The following is an 18,173-nucleotide window of genomic DNA, read 5'->3' as shown; positions in this document are numbered from 1 at the left end:
CGGGTGCCCGCCCGTAATTTCAAAATGAAACACCGCGAGACTCCGCGAGCGCTCCCGCCGGCCCGCCGGGTCCTAGCGCCGGCTCTCGGCTGCGCAGCTCACCGGACTTCCCGTAGCCGCCAGGGGGCAGATGCCTAGAGCGACCTAGAGCGCTCAGGGCGGCTCAGGCAGGGATCTCATTTCAGGCCCACACTGATTGCACGCAGAGTCGAGAGCGCGCGTGTGGAAGCGATCCTGTTCAGGTGAGCGAGGTCTCAGAGAGAGGGATGTGGAGAGCCCCTTAACAGGGTGACCACAGAGGTCAGGTCGCACCTTCTGCAAAGTTCTTTCTGTGACTCTCAGCCTCACTGTTTGCCAGGGTGACTGACTCTTTGCTTGGGCGAAGGGGTTTGCACAAACAATCACAACGTCTGCTCTGGGACCTTAGATGCTCTATCCTAGATATCCCGAGAAGGGAGTAAGCAAACTCACTTTTTTGCTTTTGCAGCATATAGAAGAGTGGCATTCAGTGATCTGTGCTATCACGTCTAATAAAGAAAATGTAACTGTGGCTGCGGAGATATCCCTGGGCCACACTAAGCAGGTACGACTAAAATTCTGCAGATTAGGTCATCCAGCTCTAGGGCCTCTCCTCTAGAAAGAATAATAGCGTCTGGAATGTGTCATCCAGAGTAGATCGCTTGTTTGACCTCTGTCCCAACCTGCTCTTAGCAAGTACGTAGTAGGTATATTAATCCTTTTCCACACTGACGTGTAAGAATTACCCATAATTCCTCTTTGCCACTTTCCCATGTGTATCCTAGCAGCAAACCCTGCCATCCCACCTTCTCTGGCTCTACTCGTGTGGTTGTCATCCAAGTCATCCTCTTTGTGGGGTCTGTTGCATGACCTTGGGCTCTCTTTGTCTTGGCTTTCCCCCTAACCTATACACAAAAATAATTCTTAAAGAGCTGAAGAGACGGATCAGAGCATGTACTGATCTTACAGAAGATGTGGTTCGGTTCCTGGCCCCCCAAGTTGGGCAGCTCACAACCACCTATAACTCCAGCTGTGGGGGGATAGGATGCCCTCTCCTACTCTCCATGGACACCCACACTCACCTGCACACACGCACATATACGCATGTGATTTTAAAAAATGAAATAATTCTTCAGTTAGCATTAGACTGTGCTATCTTCCTTTAAAAACAAAAATTAAGCCGGGCGGTGGTGGCACACGCCTTTAATCCTGGCACTCAGGAGGCAGAGGCAGGCGGATCTCTGTGAGTTCGAGGACAGCCTGGTCTACAAGAGCGAGTTCCAGGACATGCTGCAAAGCTACAGAGAAACCCTGTCTCGAAACAAACAAACAAACAAACAAACACAAAAAAAATCCACAAAAAATCAGAACCTCCCAACAAACAGAAGCAGCGGACTTTGGAGTTGGTTACACTTAGGTTAAAACCCATACTGCTTTCATAACAAGCAAAGACTCTGCTCTCTGTCTGTCCTTTCTCACATATCTCTCCCTTATGCCCAGATAGTCTGTTATTTCTGGTTTTTAGCTTGTTAAAATCATTGTGGCCACTGGGACTTTGCACTTGTTAATTTGCTTAACACTGCTCAAATTTGTTTTCCTAGAAAGGCCTTATGATAAAGTGGGTAAAGTGGGAACAGTCAAGTTTAACATTGTTCAGTGTTTCAGATGGAGCAATGTAATTGCAACTGAGGTAGACGTGGGAATGGAGGACAAGGGACACATGGATGACAGACTGTTTTTTTTTAAAGATTTATTTATTATGTATACAACATTCCTTCCATGTATGCTTGCATGCCAGAAGAGAGCACCAGATCTCATTACAGATGGCTGTGAGCCACCATGTGGTTGCTGGGAATTGAACTCAGGACCTTTGGAAGAGCAATCAGTGCTCTTAACCTCTGAGCCATCTCTCCAGCCCCCAGACAGAGTGTTTTAGATGAACTGTCTAAAGCCGATGTTGGGTGGGGGTTGTGTTACGATGTCAAATGTAAGGGAAAAGAAGTTGGGGAATGACTACAGGCTTGTGACTTGGATAGCTGTGTGACGGCTGCGACCTTTACAAAGGCTAACGGAATGTGGAGAAGGAATATATTTGAAGGGAAAGATGGTTGAAACTCTCCTGAAACAATGAGTTCATGTCTAAATGTTTTGTGTTCCTTCACACCCTACCTTTCTCCAATTTATAGTTACTAAAAGATGTAACCGAACTACAGATCCTTGGTGAAATAGCTTTCAACAAATCTCTCTATGAGGGGCTGAATGCAGAGAATCACAGAACGAAGGTAACTCCTGCTGTTTTCTGAGTAGTCTCCTGGGGAAACTGTTGTCATTTCTGACCTTGGCTACACTGCCATCTGCCCTTGTGACCTTGAGCTTCTGCCTCCGTTTCCTTCTGTGAAACAGGAATCAACAACAGTGTGTACTTAATTAAAAAATTAATTGATTTTGAAAATTTAGGAAATAGCTAAAACATTTTCTACATGAGAAATTTTTGTGTACATAATAATGTCTTCCTAGTATGCAACGTTTGTGTCTGTTGCAGTGTTGAGCAGCTCACAGTGTCTGTTACAGTGTTGAGCAGGAGGCAAGCAGGTTGAGTGTGAGGCCAGCCTGGTCTGCAGAATGAGTCCTGGTACAGCCAGCCAGGGCTCCACAGAGAAACCCTGTCTCAACAAACACACAAACAAACAGTAATATCGTTGGAAGCTAACCCTAACAGAAAGGAACCAGCTGAAAATAATGGTTCCTTCAGCTGTCGGTGTGGGTTCAGTCTCCTCCCAGTCATCAACAAAGGAGTTGTGTGTCCTAACTGGCTTTGACCACAGTGACTCCAGAATCGCAGTTGACAGGATGGCCACTGGACTGCCCACTGTCTGTCTTTGCCACAAGCAGGGGGGCATCCTATGTCCTGCTTCTCCCTTACCCCCTGCTGGGGTAGTGTTGAGCCACTCTGGAGAGAACCTGTGTATTTCAAAGGCAGCAAAGGAAAAAGGCTTTGAGAAATAGGGGTGCTGTTTTGCTCCAGTCATACCTATTGTGCCCCTGGTATCTTGGGGTCTCCTTCATTCCTCGGCCCAGGCTCCAGAGTCCTGTCTCCTCTCCCCTTCCCTTCCACTCTTCTGTTAAGATCACAGCTCTGTTCCTGTCCCCACTCTGGCTCTGGTGCTCTGTTCCCTTCCTACTCTCAAGGTCAGAATTTACGCGTGTCAAGTTCAATTTAACTTGTAGCTAAGTGTGGTTCAGCCCGTCCGGGCCTGTCCTTAGCTGGAAGAGGCCTCAAGGGTGAGTTGGGTAACTCCCTACCCTTTATGGAAATCCCAACAAAGCATGCTTGACCTTGGTGGCTATGTACTGGCCTGAAGGGAACTCAGTGTCTTCCAACAGGGAGTCATGATGACCCCTGGCTTTAACTGTGTCCTGGCAGCATGCTCTGGCCACTACCCAGAAAGGCCAGGCTCCTGTCAGGAAGAGCTTTTCAGCTTATCAGGGTGAGAGACGACTCCTGAGCTGAAGAGATGCTTAGGAAAACACCTCGTGGGGATGATTCCTAACAGAAGAGCCCTGCGGTGCCATGGATGGACCTACTTTTGCATTTACCGTGTCCCCGAGGGCTGCACTCGGCCTGGTGAAGAACAGGGCAACCCCTGACAGACCTTTCTTGTAGGAAAATGTATTACCAGAGACTTTAGGCGTTTGTGTGAGGTTTAAGAATGTCCGTCAGATCTGAGTTAAAGAGGACTCGGAGCTCTTTAAATAAGTCACCGCTTTGGAGACAATGACCATAGGGATCAAGGACGCAGAGGGACACAGCTGTGAATCTTGATGCTGTGAGAGAGTTCTCAGACTGGCAGACCACCTTTAGGACAAGGTCACATTCCCCCATGACCTAGCTCATCCAGTCTGAGACCAGAATAGTTTCTTGTAAAGCGCTGTGATCAGAAGACGTGATTAGGAGATGAAAAAGGCTGCGTCAGGGGATGCTCAGCTTTTGGCCGTCCCCTCATCAGTCTTGATCAATATGCAGGTTGTTACCAAGTCCTTACCTCTTGCTCCTTAAAGTAACATGGACTCTTCCTCCCTTGTAGTTTACTGACTTATCGGACCGTCTCTTTATCCAGATCACTGTCATCTTCCTGAAAGCCGAGGAGCTCCACTCTTTGCCCCTCATCATTGGCAGCAGTATTGGAGGCCTCCTGCTCTTGGTTGTGATCATAGCCATTCTGTTCAAGGTCAGTTCCACTCCTCCTGTTTGTAAGAAGGAGAAGGCACGGGCCTCTGGTACTGGTTTCAGTACATTTGAGGACAGCTAAGCTCAGACCTAGTGCACCTACCCTGCCCTTGTGGGCTCTTTTCTTTGTTCTTGAAGCTATGTGTCCTGTTTACACAGATGAGCCTGACAGTGTCTCTCTGAAAAATCAAAAGCCTAATTGAAGTATTTGTGCACAGAGAGACGTTCCTAAGACAGAGCTGATTGTCACCTGTCTTTTAAAGTCCTTTACCTTTCCCTGCCCCAGAGTCCAGACTTTCTTAGTGTTGTCTGAGGCCTTCTACATCCTGGCCTCTGTCTCTCACACCTGTAAGTCCTGCTTCTTTCCCCCAGACCAGTCGATCCATTCCCTAAATAGGTTTGTGCCTCTCTGTTGGGGCGCTTGCAAGTGTTCCTGCTAGGAGCGCCAGTTCCCACCCTCTCACCCTTCCCTCAGCTCCTCAGAAGGCTTAAGCAGGCTCCTGGATGCTCTGTGTCATTTCCCCTCTTCCTAGATCCTGAGCTCCTGTAGGAGACAGTGCGCAGTCTTTGTCTTTAGCATGGTGCGCTGTCCTCAGCATGCTCCCCGAAAGGATTAGATCCATCCGGCGCGACTCCATAGCACTCCCAGTTAGTTAAGTTAAAGGTATCTAAGTGCTGTGGCAGGTCAGAGGGCCCTGGAGGTCAGCTCTCCTTGTGGGGTGAACACCATGCAGGCGGCACTGAAGAAAGTATGGGGAGGGCCCAGAAAGCTGGGAGGAGGGCCGAGGGAGGAAAGAGAAGCCAGGAGTCTGGAGCTGTTTAGCGACAGTCTGAAGACTGTTTCTAAAGCAGGTGGCCACTTCCGGTCCATCATGAGGCTTCCCTCCTTGTTGTTTCAGTGCGGCTTTTTCAAAAGGAAATATCAGCAGCTGAATTTGGAGAGTATACGCAGGGCCCAGCTGAAGGCCGACAGTCTGCTGGAGGAAGATTAGCGCCTGACCGCCCAGGGTCTGCCACATACTCTCCTTAGGTCGCTCTGGGAACATTGAATGAACCAGAGTGTTGTTCACCGCCACACATTGTCCCCATAGTGTTTGTGCATTGTGCAAAAGGGAAGCTTGGACATGCTTTTCTTTTGAATAAATTTACTTTACAGCAGGGCCTCTAGTGTGTACGTATTTTCCAGAATTTGCCATGTGTTTCAATAACTTATAGGCCAAATTTTTATTTTAAAATATTATTATATTCTTTTGTTGTTGTTGTTTTGCTTGAAGCAGGATCTCTCTACATGTAGGGCCAGGGTCTGCCCTTGTTCCTGGGGCTCATCTTGGACAGTTTCTGGTCAGATGACTAAGGAACCTGTTTGTTCCTGTGCTCCCTCTGTCCCGCCTGGTGATTTGCTGTAGGGCATTGTTGACTCTATTGTTGGTATGGTAATTTCCCACCTGCCTAGGTGGAAGTCCTTGTGCAGCAGTTAGATATGGTAATTTCCCACCTGCCTGGGTGGAATTCCTTGGGCAGGAGTGGGGTATATAAGATTTTCCCCAAGGCTAAATAAACGGCATTCGGCTGATCCCCTTTCGAATGACCCAGGTCTCTTTGTGTGTTCTTTCAAATCTCCAGGCCCTTGTCCGACTCGCGTAAGGTACAGTGGCGCGGGAACTGTACCGAGGGGGTAACACAGAATCGGGTGTTACATCTACATAGCCCTGGCTGTCCTGGAACTCACTATATAGAACAGATTGACCTTGAACTCACTGAGATCCACCTGCCTCTGCCAACTGAATGCTGGGATAAAGGGGAGTGCCACCACACCCAGCTTGACTCTTTTATATTCTTTTAAACAAAGATTTATTTTATTTTTAAGTAAGTATATTGTGTATTCATCTGTATGTATATGCACATGTATGTGTATGTAGATTGATATTGAACTCTGATACTCTTTTTTTTTTTTTTTTTTTTTTTTGGTTTTTCAAGACAGGGTTTCTCTGTGGCTTTGGAGCCTGTCCTGGAACTAGCTCTTGTAGACCAGGCTGGTCTCGAACTCACAGAGATCCGCCTGCCTCTGCCTCCCGAGTGCTGGGATTAAAGGTGTGTGCCACCACTACCTGGCTGAACTCTGATTCTCTTGAACAGAGATTCCCCTGCCTCTGCTTCTTGAGGGCTGGGATTAAAGGTGTGCACCACCAAGCTGGCCCTTATCTGTTAAACTTACTGTTTATTATTTTTAATTTATTGAGTATATTACAAGAGAGCAATGACTCAGAAATACACTATTTTGAGGTAGTTTTTTCAGTTGGTTTTTCAGTTTCCAGGGTCCAGTAGCCCAACACAGGTTGAGGGCAGAGTGGTCACTAGATGGTTCTTCTGCCTAGGGCCGGGGGTGAGGCTGGTCTAATTTGGCTTGTCTAGAGCTCTGGCAGGTCCTGGCCTCTTAGAACCTCTCTCTTGTCCTTTGATTGTGAAGTCTGAGATTTGGGCTGGAGTGCCAGCAGGAAGAGAATGCACTGGCCCACTCTGGGAGGACAGATTACTGACATGTTTTTGTTTCCCACCTGGCTGCCAGCAAGAATTAGGGGCCGATGGCTTGGAGTTTGTCTCCTAGAAGAAACTGGGCTGGACTCAACTTAGTAATAGCTGAGGATGGATGGAGTACCTCAGGGGTGAAACAGGAGTCCCAGGAGACTGCAGCTGACCTTGTGCAAACTTATGGGTCAGCACAGAAAGGAACATGGTCTGTCAACATGGTCTGTCTCTCTTTGGGCAAACACTTTCAGGAAGGAGAGAGACTGCAGGAGAGATGCATAGGCTATGGCCAGAACACCTTCCTCACTACCTGCCCCCGTGTAAAGAGTGGCAGCCAGTGTTTCCTCTCACTCAGGAGGGAGACTCCCCTTGCTGTGTGCTAGTGAACACAGTCCCATCATGAAGATCAGACTCTGGTCTCTTTCTGTCTTTTAATGTTGCCTCAGAAACTTAACAAGGGTGGCTTTGAACTCTTGGTCCTCCTGCCTCTGTCTCCTCACCGCTAGAACTACAGTTGTGTTCTAGTGTGCCCATTTTTCTATGTATATTTTTATCTTTTAAAAAAAAGATTGATTTTTATTTTATGTATAAGGTTTTTGCTTGTAATGCATGTATTATACCACATGATGCCTTGTCCACCACGTAGGTCAGAAGAGGACATAAGATCCCCTAGAACCAGAGTTACAGCCAGTTGTGAGCCATCATGTGGGGGGGGGGGCTGAGAATTGAACCTGGATCCTCTTTTCAGAGCAGCTAGGATTTTTGGGTGCTGATCCATCTCTCCAGTTCTCTTTATGTACTTGAAGTACACAAACATTTGTGAAGAGAAAAATATATAATAGTCAAAATGCTTCTTAAATTGTATGCATGAAGATTTATTTATTTCTTTTTCTTTTTTTTTTTTTTTTTTTTTTTGAGACAGGGTTTCTCTGTGGCTTTGGAGCCTGTCCTGGAACTAGCTCTTGTAGACCAGGCTGGCCTCGAACTCACAGAGATCCGCCTGCCTCTGCCTCCCGAGTGCTGGGATTAAAGGCGTGCGCCACCACTGCCCGGCCTGCATGAAGATTTATTAGTGCATTAAAACAGCAGGTCTTGTGACTACCTTACTTTCACAATAGTTGATGCGTGTCACATGTACTTAGACATATCTGCATGAAAAAAAGAATAGAAAGTAAGGCAATGTGCTCCTGGTATGGGGGAGGAAGAAGTTTGTTGTAGATAAAAGGGAGAGTGTAGCCAGAGACAGACACATCTGGGGGATTCGAGAGTGGTTATAATCCTGAGCCATGCAGGGATGGGGAAGAGGAAGGAAAAGGAAAAGGGGAGAAGGGAACCAGGTGCCGCAGCCAGGAGGTCAAAGGTACCAAAAGGCCTGGAAACCAAAATGTCTGGATTATATAGGGAAGAGCCTCTGGGGAGAGGGCAGCTCAGCCCCTGGGCTAGAGAGTTAAGGGTAGGGGGCAGGGTATGCCAGCCATATCCTGTAACTTGTAGGGACCGAGGGATTCTGGGAACACTTGGCAGCTTTGATATCTTAAATAGGCACCTCAGCCATTTGTCCCACATTTGAAACCTAAAATATCTGCAATGGGTACAATGTGAGAGGAAAATTGTCATGCTTTCTGTTGGTATCTGGGTTGCAGTGCTAACTACTGCCTGCATCCATAGTTGAAGTGGTACATTTTCAGACAGACCACAGTAGAAAGAGATGTCTCATTGATCTCCCTCTCTGGATGCTCTAGTCCCATTTAAGGAAGTATGCTTTGTGCATCTTTTATTTGCTTGGTTTTCTGAGATGGGTACTTACTATGTAGCTCAGCCTGGCTTGGCAGCAGGGTTTTGTGTTCTAACTTAGAAACTGTCCTGCCTCAGATTCCTGGGTTTACAGCACCGTGGTAACACACCAGGCCTGAGGTTGGTCCCACACCTGGTCTTAGTTTTGTTTTAAGAAGAAGAAAACTTCAGCCTGGTCTACAAGAGCTAGTTCCAGGACAGGCTCCAAAGCCACAGAGAAACCCTGTCTCGAAAAACCAAAAAAAAAAAAAAAAAAAGAAGAAGAAGAAAACTTGCCCAAGGTCCCAAGTCTAGTAAATGACAGAGCCATTGTTAAAGAATTTTGAGCTGTACATGATGGTGTACACCCAGCACTAGGGGGCAGAAGTGGGCGGAGCTCTGTGAGTTCAAGGCCATTCTGTTCCAAGCCAGTCAGAGTTACACAGAGAGACCCTGCCTCAAAACAAAACAAAGTGAAAAGTATTTAGACCCAAAGTCTAATGGTTTTTTCCATAAAAGCCTCACTATGGACTGGGCAGCCCCAGAATGGAGCAGCGTTCTTCAGTCCTGGATGGGTGGAGAAATAGAACACAATTCTTCAGGTCCCTTGGCTTCGCTCCTGAAGGCAGATGCTATCGTGCAGCCTGGGGCATCTGTGGTTTGGGCACACACGCCAGGTGATGAGGATGTACATATAGTCTGGGAGGATGCTAGCTGTGGGACCAGAGTTTGTGCATCTCAGAGTGTAGAGTCAGAGGGTAGCTGTGCATATTGAAGTCTTGACTGACCTAGTGCTTTAGTAGAATCTCTGTTGAAATCCTCCACGAGAAGTGCATAGGAACGAAGACTGGTCATTTTACAGCAGACACCTCAGTATACAGGCTAAAGGAGGTGCGATCATTCATTCACTCATTCCCACAGAGTTTTATAAGTCCTCTCTCTCTCTCTTTCTCTCTCTCTCTTTCTCTCTCTCTCTCTCTCTCTCTCTCTCTCTCTCTCTCTCTCTCTCTCTCTCTCTCTCTCTCTTCTTTTGGAGCCTGTCCTGGAAACTAGCTCTAGTAGATCAGGCTGGCCTTGAACTCACAGAGATCTGCCTGCCTCTACCTCCCAAGTACTGGGATTAAAGGCATGCGCCACCACCGCCCAACTGTTGTAAGTCTTAGCACTGTGTATTTCATGGAGGTTGACTGGTAAAGTCTTCTCTGCCCTTATAGCCCTATTCAGAGGATCTGGGTCCAACTAGTGACAGCAAGCAAGAGATCAGTGAATCCTAAATTGCACAGATCCTGGCAGGGAAGGAGAGATACACCTATGTGAAGCTGTGGAGGACTGAGGCGGGATATGTCTGGGCAGGTGTCCAGATGTTGGAAAATGAAGATCATGAGAAGGCACACATGAATTGGTTGGGCTGTAGTGTGAGTCTTGGTGAATATGAAGTTGAATAGGGAGGTGGGGACACAAAAATCATGCTAAAATGTCTGAGGAGCCACAGACACCCTGATATTAATTTTTTCCCAGCCAGATCACAGTTTCCCTCTGCTCCCTTCTCTTCTCCCAGTCCTCTCCCCATCCACTGCTTCTCCTTTCTCTTCAGAAAAGGGCAGGCCTCCCATGTATTTCAGCCAGTGAGATTAGGCACCTCCTCTCCTATTAAGGCTGGATGAGGCAACCCAGTAGGAAGAAAGGGTAGCAAAAGCAGGCAGCAGAGTCAGAGACAGCCACTGATCCCTCTGTTAGGAGTCTCACAAGAAGTCCAAGCTACACAACTGTAACGTATGTGCAGAGGGCCTAGGTCAGTCCCACACAAGTTCTCTGCTTGGCAGTTCAGGCTCCGTGAGCCTCCAAGAGTTCAGGTTAGTTGATTCTGTGGCTTTTCCTGTGGCACCTTGATGTGTTATATGAGAATTTCACACTCATTCCGGTTTTATTGCCACTCTAGACCCATGGACTAGGAGCAGGGATATAGATGAGAAACTTCAACAGGGATAAATGACTGCAAGGAGAAGAAAGCTAGTTTCCCTTTAAAATGTGCCTTATAGCCGGGCGGTGGTGGTGCACGCCTTTAATCCCAGCACTTGGGAGGCAGAGGCAGGTGGATCTCTGAGTTCGAGGCCAGCCTGGTCTACAAGAGCTAGTTCCAGGACAGGTTTTATTTTTTATTTTTGTTTTTTGTTTTTATTTTATTTTATTATTATTATTATTTTTTTGAGACAGAGTTTCTCTGTAACTTTGGAGCCTGTCCTGGAACTAGCTTTTTTGTAGACCTGGCTGGCCTTGAACTCAGAGATCCGCCTGCCTCTGCCTCCCAGAGTGCTGGGATTAAAGGCGTGCGCCACCACCACCAGGCCAGGACAGGTTTTAAAGCTACAGAGAAACCCTCTCTTAAAAAACCCAACCAACCAACTAACCAACCAAACAAACAAATGTGCCTTGTTAGAGCCGTCAGTGCCTGGTGGCTTTGGCTGACTCAAGGTTAAACCATTGTCCTTTTTGGTATTTTACTGGCAGTCATATTTTGTTTGTTTGTTTGAGACAGGGTTTTGCTTTGTAGCTCTAGCTGTCTTGGAACTCATTTTTGTAGAGCAGGCTAGTCTTGAACTCTCAAAGATCCTCTTGCCTCTGCTTCCCGAGTACTGGGATTAAATGGGTGCACCCCCACACTGGGCCAGTCGTATATGTTTTGAAGTGTTTGGTATCTTTGTTTAGTTTCTCCTCAGATCAGCTACTGGAGCTAAGTAGTAATTACCAACCTGTCAATTAAGATGGCTTGTGGTCACAAGCATGCTTCCCACAGCAAAGAGCTTCCTTTTTCTTCTTGACTGCAATTAAGGAACATTAGCAACAAATTTATGAGGGCCTGGTGAGATGGCTCAGTGGGTAAGGGTATGTGGTAGGTGGAGCGGGAGTCCGTGAAGGCACTATGGTCAGCAGGGAAGAGAATCGGGTGATGGAAAAATGAAAATCCATTCAGTCAGACTTAGCTGGGGCTGGGCCAGACTTCTAGAGTCTGATCTCAGGTTTTTATTTTAGCCATATTTAAGCACAGCACAATTTTGGAAAAAAAAAGTTTGCTGATGACAGTTAACTCAGTCCAGTGAGCATGACAAAGCTTAAGACATGCTTATATTGTTTTTTTGGTTTTTTTTGTTTTAGTTTTTTTTGTTTGGTTGGTTTTTTCCAGAGACAGGGTTACTAATATGTAGCTCTGGCTGTCCTGGAACTCACTCTGCCTCTGCTTCCTGGGTGCTGGGATTAAAGATCATACCACCCCCTGATTACACTGAAATTCTTTACAAAGTACATCTGGCTTCTTTCATAAAGTTGGGTACTGTTGACTCAGAAACAGTGCTCAAGATTTAGGGTCCAGGGAGAAGTATTGAGGTAAACATTGGGAGTCAGGCTTGGCCTGGCTCTAAGATGACACAGAAGTCACCTAGGCTGTTATAAAGGACAAATGACATCACTCATAAGGATGGCTTTTATGGATGTAGAAGCAATGCTCAAGGTTTAGGGGGAAAGGGTCTGGGATAAACAGAACGTAAATTCTGGGGGATAAATTCCGGCTCCGAGGATAACAAAGGATCACCAAGTTGTAAACTGCAGCCTTTCCCAGTGTTCCCTGAAGACCAGGAAACTTCCTTTGAAGTTCATCCTTCTTTTGTCAAAAATAAGTCTACACATTTAACTTTCCCTGACTTCTCTAGGTCTTCTCTGTGTGCACAAGGACCTCTTGCCCTCTACAAGGGTGCTTGCTGCCAAGCTTGAACACCTGAGATCGATTCCTAGAACCCACATGGTGGAAAAAGAGAACAGATTCCTCTAACCTCTACATATGTGTCATAGTACATGTACGTGTACACATACACACATGAGAGAGAGAGAGAGAGAGAGAGAGAGAGAGAGAGAGAGAGAGAGAGAGGGAGAATAATTTAAAAAACAGCCCCACAATTACAAGTTCTTCCATGGATCAGAAATACCTGTTATGAAATATGTTGGTCATAGTAGGACCTCTTAGAGCAAAAGGAAAATTAAAGAACAGATTGCCCTTGGTGAACCCTTTCTTGCCATACAAACTTTCTCACACTTGGCCCTGGGCCTTCCAGGATCTTGGGACTCTGAAGGAGAGTTACATAATCTTTTTTTTTTTTTTTTTTTTTTTTTGGTTTTTCGAGACAGGGTTTCTCTGAAGCTTTTTTAGAGCCTGTCCTGGAACTAGCTCTTGTAGACCAGGCTGGCCTCGAACTCACAGAGATCCGCCTGCCTCTGCCTCCCGAGTGCTGGGATTAAAGGCGTGCACCACCACCGCCCGGCTGAGTTACATAATCTTGCAGAGACCTCTATCAAAGGTTGCCTTCAAATCCCCTACCTCTTGGCCTCCCCTCTCCTTGGGGGCTGGAAGCTAGAGTTCATCATGTGGAAACAGCAGCTAAACTCTCCAAGATCCATGCCATGTGAGATTCGTGCCTTGTTTCCGGTTCCCTTCCATTTTATGAAGAATGGTTTTTGAGCTTGAGTCTCTTAGGCCAGGGGGAGGTTTTAATTCACTCTCCTTAATGCCGAAGGTAGGAGGAGACCTTGCATCTTGGAATTGGTGTTGGGTGATCAAGTGATCCTTCCAAGTCACTGAGGGAAACAGTGCTGTCGTCACTGGCCGCTCCCCTGAAGTCCCTCACATGTGGCTGGTGTTTTTCTGTTGGACCCTGGAGAAGGGAGCTTTTCTTTCTTACTTACTTTTTTCTATCAGTTTTTAAAAAGATTTGTTTCATATGTACGAGTGTTTTGCCTGCATGTATGTGTGGGCATGCAGTGCCTGCAGAAGTCAGAAGAGAACATGGGGTATTTTGGAACTGGAGTTATGGATGGTTGTGAGCTACCTTTTGGTGGTGTCCTGGGGACCAAACCTGGGTCCTCTGTAAGAGCAACAAGTTCTCTCTCTCTCTCTCCCTCCCCTCCCCCTTTGGTTTTTCGAGATAGGGTTTCTCTGTAGCTTTGAAGCCTGTCCTGGAACTTGCTCTGTAGACCAGGCTGGTCTCGAACTCACAGAGATCCGCCTGCCTCTGCCTCCCGAGTGCTGGGATTAAAGGAGTGTGCCACCTCTGCCCGGCCACAACAAATACTCTTAACTGGTGAGCTGTCTCTGCAGTAGCGTTACTATGCTTCCTATAGGAAAACTATCTCAGGACTCACAGCTGAGCAAGATACCAGGAGCCTGGCCAAGCCATGGGAGAAAATAGACTTAGAGGGTGCCAGGTCTTAGAAGGGAGATATTAGAAAAATAAAAAGGCCTGTTGAATCTGTGTTCTAATTCCCCTCACCACAGTGTATATGTTTGAGCTCAGCCAACCAGATGCAGGCTTGTGAGCAGAGTGATGTTCTGGCTGCTCGTCCTTCACTTCTGGAGACCGTGTTCATTGTAAAGAGGAATGGTGGGCACTTGGGGGAGGAGAGGGTGAGAGGTGAGAAGGCAGGGAGAAGCTTTGAAGACTAGCCTCACCTCTGGCCCCTGACCCGACTCAAGGAGTGACATTTAGAAGCACTTGGTAGGACTCCTGTTCCTAGGAGCTGTGGCTCACCAACAGTATGGTCCTGGGTACATCTAAGCTCTGAGGGGCAGTCAGGGGAGTGATGGTGGGGGAGGTTGTGCAGATTCAGCTAGGCAGGGAAGGCATCTACCAGGGCTCTGCAGGTACTCAACGCTCTGAAGGACTCACTATGCCAGTAGGGACAAGGATTATTTAACCAGGGCATTGTGGGACTCTAAGATTCTTGATATGGGGCTAGATAAATCAAAGAAAATGGCTCCTCAAGGCAGGCGAGGGCTAGGGGTAGAGCTTTCAGTGCAAGGCCTCAGGTTGGCGCCCCAGCATTACAAAAACTGCCACCAAAAAGAGAAAAAGAAAAGAGGAGAGAAGAGCAGGCAATAATTGTGAAAATTTCCTTAGACTTTTTTCTTTTTTAAGATTATTCACTTATTATGTATACAGTAGTGGTCTGTCTGTCTGCAGGCCAGAAGAGGGCACCAGATTTCACTACAGATGATTGTTAGATGTGGTTTCTGGGAATTGAACTCAGGATCTCTGGAAGAACAACCAGTGCTTGGATTTTTTGTTTGTTTTTGTTTTGTTTTGTTTTTTTCTCGAGACAGGGTTTCTCTGTAGTTTTGTAGCCTGTCCTGGCACTTGCCTTGTTGACCAGTCTGGCCTTGAACTCACAGAGATCTGCCTGTCTCTGCCTCCCGAGTGCTGGGATTAAAGGCAGTGCTCAGGTTTTTAGTATCAGTGACAACTAGAGCACTCCTCTCCCCTTTGGGCACAGAGGGTGTCAAGTCTGAGCTTGTGGTCCCGGTGAGTTGGCCTCAGAATGTAGAGATGGAGTCCAGATATTCTGGGGCACAACTTAAATATATTTACCCCCGGGGCTGGAGAGATGGCTCAGAGGTTAAGAGCATTGCCTGCTCTTCCAAAGGTCCTGAGTTCAATTCCCAGCAACCACATGGTGGCTCACAACCATCTGTAATGGGGTCTGGTGCCCTCTTCTGGCCTGTGGCATACACACAGACAGAATACTGTATACATAATAAATAAATATTTAAAAAAATATATTTACTCCCACATTATTTTAACTAAACCCCAGGAAAAATTATGATACGTACTGTAATGTCAGATACAGGCATATACTTGAAACACTACCCTCAAGAAAGCATGCTTACCCTGACTTCTGAAATTTATCCTTTCTTTTCAAATTAAATTTTATTATTGATTGATTGATTGTATGTACCTGTGCACACTTTTTTTTTGAAAGATGCAATAAACTGATGTCATGACCAGCCACTGGGTATAAGAAGGAGGTAACCCTTTCCTCTCTAAGTACCTTTCAAGGTCTCTCTAGCTTCTGGATAGTTCTGTCGGAAGTTGCAGCCCACTTTCAGCGATGCAGTACGTGTGTAGGAAGGCACGGTAGGGCAAGGCTTCTGTCTCTAAAGCCAGAGTGGCCACTGTGACAGGTCAGAGGGCAGGTACCTGACATTCTGGCCTCTCCAGCAGCATATAGAAGATGACTGGAGTTGTCAGGGTTAGAGACTTGGCCCTGATGACCCGAAGGAGCAACCTTGACCACCTGTCACCAACAAGCCTATGTATGAGACAAGTTATAGTGAAAAGCAGAGGATGGCGTATTCGATGAGGAACAAGCAGATCCAGCAAACTCCCAGCCTCCACGGCCTTCTCCCAGTCTTTAGAGGCAGCAGTGTGCATAACGAAGCCATCCTGCTCAAGATGTGGTCCTGCCCTCCACCATTCTTAGCTGTCTCTTCTGCAAGGCAACCCGAGAAGCTATGAGAACTGTGTGAAATCCCATCCTGAAAGAGGCCTCTAGCAGGCACCAGGCTTCAGCCTTCCCTTCCTCCCAGCACGAGGCCCCTGGGAACCTGTTTCAATCCTCAGACAGTCTGAGGGCGGGACACAAGCATCTCTTTAGCATGTCTTCCTGTCATGACATTCACAATAGGTGCCAGTAAAGGTTTGAGCCAGAATAGAAGCAGCACTGGGAGGAAGCATGTGTGTCTTGCCAGGGGGCACAGGAAGCAAATTAGTGAGATCTCAGGTATTGAAAGTGTTCTGCAGATAGCCTGGCATAGTGGCGCACGCCTTTAATTCCAGCACTAGGGAGGCAGAGGCAGGAGGATCTCTGTGATTTTGAAGCCAGCCTGGTCTACAGAGTGAGTTCCAGGGCAGCCCAGGGTTGCACAGAGAAAGCCTGTCTGGAAAAACAAAAGCAAACAAACAAATAAAAAAAGTGCTCTCCAGGAGTAAATTGGGGTCATGGGACGAGGTGGGGGGCTGGGGTTATTTTGGGTATATGAAAATAAGCCTTTTTGAGGAACTGGCTGGGTTGAGCTTGAAGTTTTTTTTAATATTTATTTATTTATTATGTATACAATATTCTGTCTGTGTGCATGTCTGCAGGCCAGAATCGGGCACCAGATCTCATTACAGATGGTTGTGAGCCACCATGTGGTTCCTGGGAATTGAACTCAGGACCTTTGGAAGAGCAGGCAAAGCTCTTAACCTCTGAGCCATCTCTCCAGTCCCTGAGCTTGAAGTTATAACAAGGCATGGTTTCCAAATGACACTTTAAGAACAACACGTAGATCTCTATGCCCTTTCCTCTAATGAATGGGACATTCAAGGACAAAGCCCAGGAATATGTCCTTTTTAATTCTAATTTATTCTCTTATATATTACATCCCAACCACAGTTTGCCCCCTTCCTCTTCTCCCAGTTGCAAAACCGTAGACCTTCTCCCTGAGATGGTGATTGTTTTTTTTTTCAAGACGTGGTTTCTCTGTATAGCCCTGGTTGTCCTGGAACTCTCCCTGCAGACCAGACTGGCCTCGGACTCAGAGAGATCCATCTGCCTCTGCCTCCCAAGCACTGGGATTAAAGATGTGCACCACCACCACCTGGCTTTCCCTGAGACTTTCGTTATTAGAGATCACACTGGTGGGCTTCAGCCTGTCTTCCAAGCTCTAGAGTCTGTAGTTTCAGAAAGCCAGCTTCCCACTGGGCAAGAGAGTCAGCACCAGGGCCAGGAGAGGAGCAGGGGTGGAACGCTCAGACACAGGACCAAAAAGTAGTGTGCACAGTCCCTCGCCCCCTCAGCTCTGGCCCGTAGGCCCCCACCACACCCAGCCCCTCTGTACATACAGCGCCCACCACCACACAGCCTCCCACCAAATCCCCTCACCATGCACAGTCCCACAGTACACACACAACCCTGTAATCTCTCACCACACAGCCAGTCACTGCATGCAGACCCATAAGGCAGGAAGCCTCTAGTCGCCCAGCCCTTCGCCACAGACAGCTTACCCCAGTCTACACCAGCTCCAAAGCTCAGTTCCAGTGACCTCTTCTCCCTCTTTGGTTCAGCCTCAGAGGATGGCGTTGAGACCAGTTTTTTTCTTTGGGAACTCAAAGCATATTTTAGGGCCCTAAACCTTAGTGCCCTGGCTTTTCCCATACCTGACTGGGACCGCTGGCCCTTGACCCCAGGAACTTGTAGGGTTTAAGCCCGCAGTTGCAGAAGTGGGCAAAACACCCCCGGGATTACAGCAGACACAGGCGGCTAGGGACCTACAAGCCTGTCTGACACCGTGAGCAGCGAGGCCAGGACAATCTGGAAACCAGTCATTACTAGTGACTGTTTCTACCCATCTTCCTACACTTCCTGTGCTCTGGGTCCCTCCTGGATCCTGCCTCTGTTTCCCCACCCAGTTCTCCTCGAGCGAGTCCCGTGGGAAGAGGTAGGGGCGGGAGAGACGCCTTGGAAAGCACCTTCCCTCTTTCCTCGCCTCCGCACTCGGTGCGCGCGTCCTTGCGGGCCAGTAGCCGGAGGCACAGCTCGGTGGTGTCACCGTGTCAGTGGAGGTGGCCGCATCCCAGGCTGGGAACTCGCTGCAGTCCGGCTCCCCGCGGCGGCGGGGTCCTCTCCGGCGTCCCGGTGCTCGCGCCCGGGTCTGCGCGCCCGCCCTCCGGCTCACGCCCTTTGGAGCCGCGCGTCTGGGACTGCGGCAGCGCACTCAAGAGTACTCGGCGGCAGGAGGCAGAGGCGGCCTGAGTGATCCGGAGGT

At 47.8% G+C, this 18,173-nt stretch overlaps 1 protein-coding gene across 1 annotated transcript in view; it reads left to right on the top strand.

Annotated features, from left to right (window-relative positions):
* Positions 1–5,406, top strand: part of Itgae (integrin subunit alpha E) — a 59,939-nt gene extending 54,533 nt beyond the window's left edge. The window contains exons 27-31 of the mRNA XM_038328488.1: positions 186–242; positions 488–583; positions 2,205–2,300; positions 4,137–4,247; positions 5,146–5,406. Coding sequence (XP_038184416.1) covers positions 186–242; positions 488–583; positions 2,205–2,300; positions 4,137–4,247; positions 5,146–5,238 — 453 coding nt within the window. The 3' untranslated portion in view covers positions 5,239–5,406. The remainder of the gene's footprint in view (positions 1–185; positions 243–487; positions 584–2,204; positions 2,301–4,136; positions 4,248–5,145) is intronic.
* Positions 5,407–18,173: the final 12,767 nt, after the last annotated feature.

The sequence above is a fragment of the Arvicola amphibius genome, chromosome 4 (assembly GCF_903992535.2).
Source record: "Arvicola amphibius chromosome 4, mArvAmp1.2, whole genome shotgun sequence".
Lineage (NCBI taxonomy): Eukaryota > Metazoa > Chordata > Mammalia > Rodentia > Cricetidae > Arvicola > Arvicola amphibius.
Note: the sequence above shows the minus strand (reverse complement) of the source record. Positions and strands in the feature narration are given on the sequence as shown.